At 40.4% G+C, this 13,012-nt stretch overlaps 1 protein-coding gene across 1 annotated transcript in view; it reads left to right on the top strand.

Moving 5' to 3' along the window:
* LOC143960761 (melanin-concentrating hormone receptor 1-like) overlaps nt 1-11,081 on the top strand; it is a 67,242-nt gene extending 56,161 nt beyond the window's left edge. The window contains exon 4 of the mRNA XM_077469636.1: nt 7,028-11,081. Coding sequence (XP_077325762.1) covers nt 7,028-7,244 — 217 coding nt within the window. The 3' untranslated portion in view covers nt 7,245-11,081. The remainder of the gene's footprint in view (nt 1-7,027) is intronic.
* Nucleotides 11,082-13,012: the final 1,931 nt, after the last annotated feature.

Raw genomic sequence — 13,012 nt, 5'->3', positions numbered from 1 at the left:
GTATGGACCAGCGAGTCTGGGTAGAAATCTCAGATGTCCTATCATTGGCGACATAGGTGAGGGGAAGCTCTCCAATGAGGCCAATTTAAAAAATCTACCTATTTCAGCTAAGACAGGGCCTATTAGTGGGTGGCTTGTAAGGTGAGATACATATTGTTTACCTGCCCATGGCAGCCCAACAAGTGGTGCGTCCACCGCCTTGTTCCAACATGACCCAAAGTTTAAGAGTCTGGTGTCTGCACGAGTCCACTACTCTAGTCATCTGGACTGCTGTGTAGTATAGCGCTGGGTGAGGAAATCCTATACCTCCTTTTAGTTTAGGCCACGGTAACAGATTTCAGTTGAGGCAGGGGTGTTTACCATGACAAACATACTTGTACTGTGATGCCAGTTATAATTTAATTGGCTGTAAATGAGACTTTAAAGTGTTACTAAACCCAGGACTATGCATTCACTCTATCTGGTCTCAGTAAATGGAAATGCAATTATTTTAGTAAATATAAACTGTGTTTTATAATCAGCAGTTATAGCAGTCTTGTGACTTCTATTAGTGTCCAGCCAAGCACTGGTTAAAGCTTGTAGGATGAGTTTTCATTTTCCTCTGACTGTCCAACGAAGCTGCATGATCCCTGACCCTTTGTCTGGACAGTGCGGATCACATGCACCCTTCCTTCCCCTCCCCCCCCCAAAAAAAACTCTCTAGCAATACACACCAAACTGAGCATGTGCCCTCAAGATTCTGCACTGCATTCTGCATCAGGAGATGGATTGGGGACAGTAAAAGAAGGGGAGGATTTGAGAAGACAGGATCAAGCAGCCTTTTTACACAATGCAGGGGTTTAACCCCTTAGGTTCCACAGTGAGTACAATATAACAAGCATGCTTTATAATGAACTAAAATCACCTGTAAAGGTTTCCTGAGCCCCTAAATGGTCTATTAGTCTGGTTCAGTGGGTTATTCAATCATGGGTAAGATTGGTGATGACAGTTGTCCAGAAGACAGTAGTTGACATCCTCCACAAGGAGGGTAAGTCACAAAAAGTCATTGCTAAAGAAGTTGGCTGATCACAGAGTGCTGTATCCAAGCATTTTAATGGTAAGTTGAGTGGAAGAAAAAGGTGTGGTAGAAAAAGGTGCACAAGCAACAAGGATAACCGCAGCCTTAAGAGGATTGTGAAGCAAAGGAGATTCAAGGATTTTGGGGAGATTCACAAGGTGTGGACTACGGCTGGTGTCAGTACTTCAAGAGTCGTCACACATAGACGTATCCAGGACATGAGCTACAACTGTCGCATTCCTTGTGTCAAGCCACTTCTGAACCGGAGACAACGTCAGAAGCGTCTTACCTAGGCTAAGGAGAAAAAGGACTGGACTGTTTGGTGGTCCAAAGTCTTCTTTTCAGATGACAGATAATTTTGCATTTCATTTGGAAATCAGGCTCCCCGAGTCTGGAGGAAGAGTGGAGAGGCACAGAATCCAAGTTGCATGAGGTCCAGGGTGAAGTTTCCACAGTCTGTGAAGATTTGGGGAGCTATGTCATCTGCTGGTGTTTGGTATACTTTGTTTTATCAAGTCCAAAGTCAGCGCAGCCCTCTATCAGGAAATTCAAGAGCATTTCATGCTTCCCTCTGCTGACTAGCTTTACGGAGATGCTGATTTCATTTTCCAGCACAACTTGGCACCTGGCCACACTACCAAAAGTACCAATACCAGGTTTAATGATCACGGTATTACTGTGCTTGATTGGCCAGCAAACTCGCTTGACCTAAACCCCATAGAATCTGTAGAGTATTGTCAAGAGGAAGATGAGAGACACAAGCCCCAACAATGCAGACGAGCTGAAGGCTGCTATCAAAGCAACCTGGGCTTCCTTAAAGCAGAAGTAAACCCATCCATTTACCAGTTTCAAAAAACAGTTTCGTTTCCAGCACGTGCCGGAAATGTAACACTCCTATTGTGCTCTCAACCAAACTGTCAAACCATCCAATGCTTGGTGTTATAACTGATTACATGTGCAGCATCATGGCAGTTGTAGATTAAACAGAGGCAAAGATGTCAGCTTCCTTGGCTGAAAATGATAGGGGGGGTTAGTTGCACTTTAACACCTCAGCAGTGCCACAGGCTGATCACCTCCATGCCACGGCGCATTAATGCAATAATTCATGCAAAAGGAGCCCTGACCAAATATTAAGTGCATACTATACTGTACATGGACATACTGTTCAGTAAGCAACATTTCTGTATTAAAAATCCTTTTTTTTTTTTTGGTGCTATGTAATATTCAAATTTTCTGAGATACTGAATTTTGGGTTTTCTCTAACGGTAAGCCATAATCATCAAAATGAAAATAAAGAAATTCTTGAAATATAATCTCTCTGTGTGTAATGAATCTATAGAATATAAGAGTTTAACTTTTTGAATTGAATTGCTGAAATAAATTAACTTTTTGATGATATTCCAATTTTGCATTTGTATGCTATATATTGCTTTATTTAGGACAGATAGGGATTTGATTTGGTAGCAGATTTAAATACATAGATTTTTATTTACTATGCAGTTTGGAAAAAAAGAATTTTCTTGTGATTTTTTATTTTTTTTTCCCAAAGCATCTTTTAAGTAATTTGCATATCCCCAGATATTTATCCCACAATATAACCAACAAGGTCTACTTATTAAAAATATACCACATGGGTGTGAATTTTACATAGTGGAGCAGAGTGGTAAAGCTCAAAGTAAACATTAGCATTTTTTCTTTAGAAGAGGCTTTATTCCGAACTCAATGCTACATTGCGATGCACATGGGAAAATAAAAATTTGTTTGCATAAATTGTTAGCATAACATTAGGATAAGATCAAGTTGGATTGGCAACAACATAAGTTAGGGTAATGGTGCCTTTTTCACAGGTTCACTAAAGAAATGGAATAAAATTGCATTCACTTGTGAACATTTGACAGTAAATGTAGATTTTATCCAGAACATCTATTATGGTTGGAACTTTTTTTTAACACTTTCTTTTCTTTCATTTGAAGTGTGATCCCAGTACAATTATAACTAATGCCACGTACACACAACCAGACTTTTCGACAGCAAAGGTCTGACAGAGCGAATCTGTCGGGCAATTCGATCGTGTGTGGGGTCCATCGGACCTTTGCTGTCGAAAAATCTTACGAACTTTAGAAATGGAACATGTTTCAAATTTTTTTGACGGAACTCCGCCGGACCCAGTTCCTATCGAGAAATCCGCTCGTGTGTATGTTAGTCCGACGGATGAAAACTGACGCTAGGGCAGCTATTGGCTGCTGGCTATGAACTTCCTTATTCTAGTCCAGTCGTATGTCATCACGTTTGAATCCGTCGGACTTTGGTGTGATTGTGGGTGGCCAAGTCCGTTCATTCGGAAAAGTCAGTCGAAACTCCGCCGAAAGTCCGTCGGGAAGACCGTCGGACCTAGTCCGTCGAAAAGTCCGGTTGTGTGTACGCAGCATAAGGCTACATCTGCTCCCGCCCCCATTTTATTCCAATTCTGTTTTTATTTTCAATTATTATAAAACATTATACATAATTAAGCAATTTCATACATATGATTATATATTGCTTACATATATAATAATCACATTTATTATTTTATTTCCTCTTCCCTCCCTCCCTCCCTCCAAAGAGAAAAAAAAAAAACACAAAAAGGAGGAAAAGGGGAAGAATATATATCTGGTTTCTCCCCCTCCTCCACTTCTCACTCCTCTCTCCTCCACAAGTCCCTCCCTCCCCCCTCTTCCCTCCTAATTCCTCAGTCCTTTACCAATTTCCTATGCTGACTCCAGGGAGTCCAGACCAAGAGACACCTTTCATATGTATCTAATTCTTGAGCTAAGAGTATCTCCATTCTCTCTATGTTATCCATTTCTAAAGCCCATTCGTTTATCGTAGGGGATTGGGATGATCGCCAATGCCGCGGTATCACAGTTCTTGCCGCCGTCAACCAGTATCCCAGAAGATTCTTTTTAACGTTTTTATATGTTCTTGGTAACATAGAAACAAGGGTGACTTGTGGTGTATTTGGAATTACCTCCCCAGTGATTGTTGTATATAATTGCATAAGCTTTTCCCAAAATCTGAAAATTAGGGGGCATTCCCACCAGATGTGGAGCAATGTACCCTTGTCTCTATGGCACCGCCAACATATATCTGATTTTTCTGGGTATATACGATGGAGTGTCACTGGGCTCCAATACCATCTTGAGAGCAATTTATAATTCGTCTCTTGTGCTTTAATCGACAGTGATAAACAGTGAGTGAAACTAAATGCCTTCTCCCATTCCCCGACCGTAATCTGAGCGTTGATCTCATTAACCCATTTGTTTATATATTCTGGGGGCTCCGGGTGATTTTTAATGATAAACATCTTATACAGTATTGATATAACATGCTTTGGTTTCTGATCTTGTGTCAAGAGGGTTTCAAGTTCTGTTAAATCTCTACCCAGAGACTTATTTGAATGAATTGTATACCAAAATGACCGCAACTGCCAAAACTCCAACATTTGCATAGGTGATGGTCGCTGTGTAGAGAATAGATTTAATAAAGACGGAATTGTCCCCTGGCTTAGAATATTGCTCAATCTATAATGGGATTCCCTATTCCATATAAGAAAACTTGTCCTATTTAATGCCGGTGGAAAGAAAGGGTTGCCAAATAAAGGTGTCATAGGTCCTTCATAGGAGGAAAGTTCCAATTTTATAGCTGTTTTTCCCCATATATTCAGCACATGGGATGTGAGGGAGGGCATAGACTCTTTCAACTCCTGATTTAAATTGCTATCAGACAGATCTAACCATGGTAACACCTTTAAATCCAGTTGATTTAACCCTTGTTCTATTTTTACCCATTGTTTGGTTTCCGAGCAATAAAACCAGTCCACCAGTCTAGTCAAAACAGCCGAAACATAATAATAATATAGATCAGGTGCACCCGCACCTCCCTTCGTTTTAGGTAATAATAATAATTTCTTTTGTAATCTTGGTTTTTTATGTCCCCAAATACATTTTGTAAAAGCCGATTGCAGAGTGGAGAAAAATGATCGAGGGACACTAATTGGGATAGTTTGAAAAAAATACAGAAACCGCGGTATTATATCCATTTTCAGTATATTAATCCTCCCAAACCATGAATATTGCTTAACATCATATTTTTTTAGATCTTGTAGGGTACGTTGCAGAAGAGGAACATAGTTCATTGAGTATAAATACTTTGAGTCCGGGGTGATTTTAACACCTAAATATTTTACAGCTACAGGGCAAATCCTAAACATAAAATTGGCTCTCAACCTTGCAACCTGTTCGGGTACGAGCGACACGTTGAGAATTTCTGATTTTGATACATTTACTTTAAAATTGCTCAATTTTCCAAACCGCTGGAATTCAGCTAACACAGAGGGAATTGCAATGTGTGGATTAGTGATATAAAGTAGTAAATCATCAGCAAACAAAGCCATTTTTATTTCCTTCTGTTTTATCTGTACACCAGAAATAGAGGGGTTCCGTCTAATAGCCGTCGCTAAATATTCCATTACTATAACATAAAGTAGAGGGGATAACGGGCATCCCTGGCGGGTACCATTTTGTATATTAAAACTTGTTGTCAATGAACCATTAATTTTTATTCTGGCTGCCGGTTTAGTATAAAGTGCCATGATCTTATGCAATATATTCAACCCCAATCCTATTTGCATTAAAGAGTGTTTAAGAAAGGGCCATCCCACCCGATCAAATGCCTTTTCTGCATCAACTGAAAGAAGGCATACTGGAATTTTAGCCCTTTGTGCATAGTTCATCAACAGAAAAGTTTTGATCGTGTTATCGCGTGCTTCTCTATTCTGAACGAATCCTACCTGGTCCGTATGTATTAAGCTTGGGAGGAGTGGTTGAAGACGGAGTGCAATCAATTTAGCATATATCTTTAAATCTATCCCAATCAATGATATAGGTCGATAACTAGAGCAAAGTGTTAAATCCTTTTCTGGTTTGGGGATCAAAGTAATATGAGATTCCAAGGTCTGTATTGGAAATTGGTTCATAGAAGAAATAGAATTAAACACTTGAAGCATAAACGGGGCTATATGCTCTTTAAACGTCTTATAGAATTTTGATGTAAACCCGTCGGGACCTGGGCTCTTATTTGTTGGAGTATTAGCAATTACTTCTAATAGTTCCTCGAGCGAAAATGGAGAATCCAAAGATTCCCTAGTAACATTATCTATTGTCGGAATAGCATTTTCCCGCACATATTCCCCAATAATATCGTCTCCAGCTCCCTTATCCTCCAATAATGATGATGGAGTTAGATTATAGAGGCCTGAGAAATATTCCCTAAAGGTTCCCGCCCCCATTTTAAGACTATTCTATCTACCCTGTAAAATAAAAGATATCTATACTTACCTATTCTGAAGCTGGTCCAGTCACATGACCAGCTTCTAGCGCCAGCTTGAGTGCAGAGAAGGTACAGCCAACAACGGCTGCCCCATAGTAAGCCTATAGGTGACATCATCGCCTAGGCTCTGCAGCCGTTGTCGCTGCCTCTCCTCTACACTACACTGAAGCCGGTGCTGGGACCCAATCATGTGTCCGGACCAGAGCAGCTTCAGAATAGCTAAGTATAGGCATCTATAACAGCCAGACATTGCCACTGGCTGAAGGGTAAGACAATAATGTAAAAGGCGATCAAGGTGGTTGTGCCAAAACATTAGCCCCTTGTACCCTTTTATGTGTACCTAATAAACCATTCACTAAGTATTTGGAGTGTCGGCTTCTTCTATTGGAATTTGCCGATTACGTGCTGTTGTGAGGACATCGTAGCCTGAGCACCCTCCTGTAGACTGCAACTGATACCTAGGATATTTCCTTGTAGAGCTCTGCATTTTTTTGACTGTTTGCTATAATGTAAAATGATATGCATGTGTACAACTCAACAATGAACTTGTTTTAGTGTTTCAAATGCCACAATCATTTATTTCTGCTTCATTTTTATTTATAGGTGTTGCCGTTTTCTTTTCCGTCGCTGGGCAGGATTCTGGCCAATTTCAGCCTTACCCCACCATGCACCAACTTCTGCTGTTAATAGTCCACCTCTTGATGGATTGTGCACCCCTCAGCATCGAAGAAGGACAATACATTTGGAGACCCCACCATGTTCCATCACTGAAAGCACTAGGATCAGTCTGGGAGTAAGGGATGAGAGCAGCATTTTATGATCAGCACAAAATACAGCTACAGATCCTCACATATATTCTTGCCCCAGAAATAACACAAAGCATCCAGTCAAATTCCAGGTATCAATTTTCCAGTACAATTTTCACAAGGGATGCAGATTTTGAAGTGCTGGATAAGAATTAGCTGTGCAGTAATTGTTTTGTTGTATTTTAAAGTGTTTAAACCAATATTGTTAGTGTACAATGTTGCAAACAACTTGTGTACCAGTGAATTGTCTTCTCAGGTTTATTGCTCCTGGAATTAAAGTTGCAGTGTTTTCTTTGGTTTAAAGGGTAACTCCAAGCAAAAAGCAAAACTGGCCAATAGCTGCTGCAAAGAACTGGCAGCTCCCACTCACCCACAGAGGGCAGCTGTGAGTCCTCTGTTCACATGGCCAGCATCCATTCACATGGCACTGTCTATTTGGGCAGGACATACTGTCATGTCTGCTGGCCTAAAAGAGTATAGCAACAAAAGCATGAACAGACAGCAAATATGCATGGGATGATTCATTAAAAGATGACATAAGAAAATAAGAGCAAGAGATGTTAACATTAACTACATGTGTATTCTTTTTTTCTTTTTCATATTTTTAAAGTATCATCCCCAAAGTTTGCTTAAATTTTTCTGAGCTTAGGTAAAGTAGCTTGAAAAAAATATTCATACCTCTTGAAATTTTCCACATTTTGTCATGTTACAACCAAAAACATAAATTTATTTTATTGGGATTTTATGTGATAGACCAACACAAAGTGGCACATAATTGTGAAATGGATAAATGGTTTAAAAAAAAAAATATCATAAAAGTGTGGCGTGCATTTGTATTCAGCCCCCCAACCACTTTTCACAGCAATTACAGCTGTAAGTCTTTTTTGGGTATGTCTCTACAGGCTATGCACATCTAGAGAGTGAGATTTTTACCCAATAAATCTTTGCAAAATAGTGCAAGCTTTATGAGATTGGATGGAGAGTGTCTGCCAACAGCAATTTTCAAGTCTTGCCACAGATTCTCAATTGGATTTAGGTCTGCACTTTGACTGGGCCATTCTAACCCATGAATATGCTTTGATCTAAACCATTCCATTGTAGCTCTGGCAGTATGTTTAGGGTCTCTGTCCTGCTGGAAGGTGAACCTCACCCCAGCCTCAAGTCTTTTGTAGACTCTAACAAGTTCTTCTAAGATTGCCTTGTATTTGGCTCTATCCATCACCTCTGACCAGCTACCCTGTCCCTGCTGAAGAAAAGCATCCCCATAAAATGATGCTGCAATCACCATGTTTCACGGTGGGGATGGTGTGTAGTGTTAATTCTCCTGCACATATAGCATTTTGCTTTAAGGCCAAAAAGTTGAATTTTGGTCTCATCTGACCAGAGCACCTTCTTCCACATGTTTGCTGTGTCCCCCACATGGCTTCTTGCAAACTGCAAACAGGACTTCTTATGGCTTTCAACAATGTTTTTATTCTTGCCACTCTTCCATAAAGGCCAGATTTGTGGAGTGCATAACTAATAGTTGTCCTGTGGACAGATTTTCCCACCTGAGCTGTGGATCTCTGCAGCTCCTCGAGAGTTACCATGGGCCTCCTGGCTGCTTCTCTGATAATGCTCTCTTTGCCCGGCTTGTCAGTTTAGGTGGACGGCCATGTCTTGGTAGGTTTGCAGTGCCATACTCTTTCCATTTTCAGATGATGGATTGAACAGTGTCCCTGAGATGTTTAAAGATTGGGATATTTTTTTATAACCTAACGCTGCTTTAAACTTCTCCACAATTTTATCTCTGACCTGTCTGGTGTGTTCCTTGGCCTTTATGATGCGGTTTGTTCACTAAGGTTCTCTAAAAAACCTCTGAGGGCTTCACAGAACAGCTGTATTTATACTGAGATTAAATTACACACAGGTGGACTCTATTTACTAATTAGGTGACTTCTGTAGGCAATTGGTTCCATTGGATTTTTAGTTAGGACTATCGGAGTAAAGAGAGCTGAATACAAATGCACGCCACACTTTTCAGATACTGTATTTATTTGTAAACAAATCGAAAACCATTTATCATTTTCCTTCCACTTCACAATTACGTGCCACTTTGTGTTGGTCTATCACATAAAATAAATTTATGTTTTTGGTAGTAACATGGCAAAATGTGGAAAATTTCAAGGGGTATGAATACTTTTCAAGGCACTGTATGTGTAGCACATATTTTAACTTATAATCTAATTTTGACTAAATTTGATTCTTGCTTGAACTTCCCTTTAACACTTGGTTCACACTGCTGTGACGGCAAAGTCATACGACTTCCCCTGCAACTTCCTTCCAACTTGATCCGACTTGGATGCTATTTAGGAGCTTGTGCAAGGGCTGAAATCAAACCCAAGTCAGATCAAAGTAGTGCAGGAACTTCCTAAAGTTGGAGAGACTTGTGTACATCAGTTAAGATGGCTCTCATAGGGAAACATTGCATTTGACATGTCATGCTACTTGGGGTTTCACAAGTCAGATCCCATGTGAACCAAGCCTAAACTGATTCCGCCTGAATGCAGCCAGCTCTGACCTATGTCTGTTAATCAATTTTACCTGAATCCTGCCTACCATTACTTTTAGCTAATGGAAATGTTTTTCTTTTTAATATATATCTGTCTGTTTGGGCTTTTTACCTTGATGGAAAAACAGTATGTGCTCTGTCTGTCTTCCTGCAAATTCGGGCACTGTCTTTAACCTGGCGAATCTCCACTTCTGCTCCATGAATCATGCACATTGACCAAGGCTCTTTTTCCTTCTCTCTTTTTGTAAGAAAGTGTGCAGTGCATTTCCACTGGAGTTCTGGAATTAAATAAAACAGCTAGGTCCTAGTGGCTTTCTTCTGGCAATGCCTGACAGCATGCATTTAAGTTGTACCTGATTGCATCCTTATGTATAAAGGACAACCATTTCTCCTAGGAGAGGACATAGAAGGGTAAGCAACTTTGGCATTGCCTTGCCTGACCCTAAACATCAAAGAATACATGCCATTGAGGAGCCCGTGTATGTTGATTATGTGAGGATCATTAAAAGTGTAACTTTTACTAGGCCAAAACCTTTGGCTATATTATGTGGTTAAAAAAAAGTTATCAGCTGTCCACAGAAACTCAAGAGCCCAAAGCAAAAAGGACTGGAGCCTCTAGGCCTCACTTCTTCCACTTCACAAAAAGAACATCCCTTTTGAAATCTTTTTTTTTCTTCTAAAACTTTCAGACTGAGGAGTTACTAAACTGCAGTATCACTAAAAACTGTATTGATCAGTCTTTGATTTCATAGCCCTCATTCACACTTCTGCATCTGTTTTATTTAAATGCAGGAGAAATCAGTTTATGAAGTTTAACTTTCTAATTCCTAGATCACTTTATTTTGCATCTAGATATATGGGTTTAGAGGTGCTCAGAGTATCTAATCTGATTCTGGGTGCACTCATTTATATTTTTTCTGAATGTGCCTGAGCGAAAGTGAAAATGCCTTGCTAATGTCAGAGGAGAATGGGCAGACTGGTTTGAGATGATAGAAAGGCAACAATAACTAAAATAACCATTTGTTACAACCAACCATCTCTGAACGCACAACATATCGAGCCTTGAAGCAGATGGACTACAGCAGCAGAAGACCACACCTGGTGGCACTCCTGTCAGCCAAGAACAGGAAACTGAGACTACAATTCTCACAGGCTCACCAAAATTGGACAATAGAAGATTAAAAAATCATTGCCTAGTCTCAAGAGTCTCGATTTCAGCTGCAACATTCAGATGGTCGGAACAGAATTTGGCATAAACAACATGAAAGCATGGATCCATCCTGCCTTGTATCAACGGTTCAGACTGTTCAACGGAAAATGAGCGATCGGATCGTGTTGTCAGAAAATCCAATCGTGTGTGGGCTCCATCAGACTTTTTCCCATCAGAATTTCCGACACACAAAGTTTGAGAGCTGGATCTAAAATGTTCTGATTGTTTAAATTCCAATTGTGTGTAGACAATTCCGATGCGCAAAGTGCCACGCAAGAAAGCTATTGACTACTGGCCTCTTTATAGTCCCGTCGTATGTGTGTTATGTCACCTCGTTCTGAACACTCAGATTTTCCAACAACTTTGTCTGACCGTTTGTATGCATGACAAGTTTGGGCCATAATCCATCGGATAAAATCCGACGGATTTTGTCGTCGGAATGTCTGACTGTGTCTACAGGGCATAAGGGTGTGGGGGATATTTTCTTGGCACACTTTGGGCCCATTAGTACAAATTGAGCATCGTTTAAATGCCATGGCCAACCTGAGTATTGTTGCTGACCATGTCCATCCCTATGACTACAGTGTACCCATCTTATGACGGCTCCTTTCAGCAGGATAATGCGCCATGTCACAAAGCTCAAATCACTTCAAAGTGGTTTCTTGAACATGACAATGAGGTCACTGTACTCCAATGGCCACCACAGTCACTAGATCTTAATCCAATAGAGATATCCTTTGGGATGTTGTGGAACGGGAGAGTCGCATCATGGATGTACAGCTGACAAATCTGCAGCAACTGCGTGATGCTATCGTGTCAATATGGACCAAAATCTCTGAGGAATGTTGCCAACACCTTGTTGATCTATGCCATAAAGAATTAAGACAGTTTTGAAGACAAAAGGGGGTCCAACCCATTACTAGCAAGATATACCTAGTGAATGTATGACATATACTATGAAGTTTTTTTTTTTAATAAGAAACCCAGCCAAAATAGCAAGATAAAAATGAACAGCCCACTAAAAATAAACTTTATGGGTCATTTTGAAGCAGATATAAATGTATGTAATGATTTAAAATGGCATAATTCACACTGTGGTAAACTTTCGTTCAGGTGCATTCTGTTAGTTGCATTTGGAATAAATAGAAATCATTGCATCCAGGAACAGATTAGATACTATGAAGGCATCTAAACCCACTTACCTTTAAATGCAAAACAAAGTGATCTACAAATATAAAGTTTGTTTATAAGTTCCCCGATCAATTTCATACCATAAAAAAAAGAGTAGCAGAGTGTTTAAAATAGCAGCTTCAATTCACAGAAGAATTTAGGCTGCTTTCACACTGCCCATTGAAATAAACTTTGTAAAAAACAAATATTTGATGCATTTTTGCCATGTTTTCTGGACTCCTGACTTTATTCATGAAACCTGGATATGCGACTCAAGAAACGCACACAAAAAATGCACTGTGGGTGTTTTTGCTACGTTTTCTATAGGAATAAATGGGAGATGTGTTTTTGCGTGCTTTTGAAATGTGCACCAAAGATGCAGCATGCAGTACTTTCAAAAATGTACCACACCCACAGGGTTTAAAGAGGAAGTAAACCCTGATGAGTTTACTTCCTCTTTGATTCCCTGCAAAGGTAAAGCATAATGGATTACTATGCATCGCATAGTAGTCCATTATGTGTCACTTACCTGACACAGGAGCCAGCGAAGTCACCGCTGTCCCCTGTAGTCCGGAGCATCCATCTTCTCGGTGGGTCTCGCTGCTCCGCCGCAGTCATTCAGCGAAGCCGTGGTGGCGTCGCTCCCGCGCATGCGCACGAGAGCGGCCACACGCGGCATATCGCCGTTGACAGCGGCGCGCTCAGTGCGCCTGCGCGCCACTGTCTATGGCACATGTGCCATAGACAGCAGTGCCTGTCTTTCGGCAAATATCTCCTAAACCGTGTAGGTTGAGGAGATATTTCTTAGACCAACAGGTAAGCCTTAATCTAGGCTTACCTGTAGGTCAAAG

This window comes from Lithobates pipiens, unplaced genomic scaffold, assembly GCF_037356315.1.
Source record: "Lithobates pipiens isolate NorthernLeopardFrog02 unplaced genomic scaffold, aLitPip1_a1.2 Scaffold_8, whole genome shotgun sequence".
NCBI classification, from domain to species: domain Eukaryota; kingdom Metazoa; phylum Chordata; class Amphibia; order Anura; family Ranidae; genus Lithobates; species Lithobates pipiens.
Note: the sequence above shows the minus strand (reverse complement) of the source record. Positions and strands in the feature narration are given on the sequence as shown.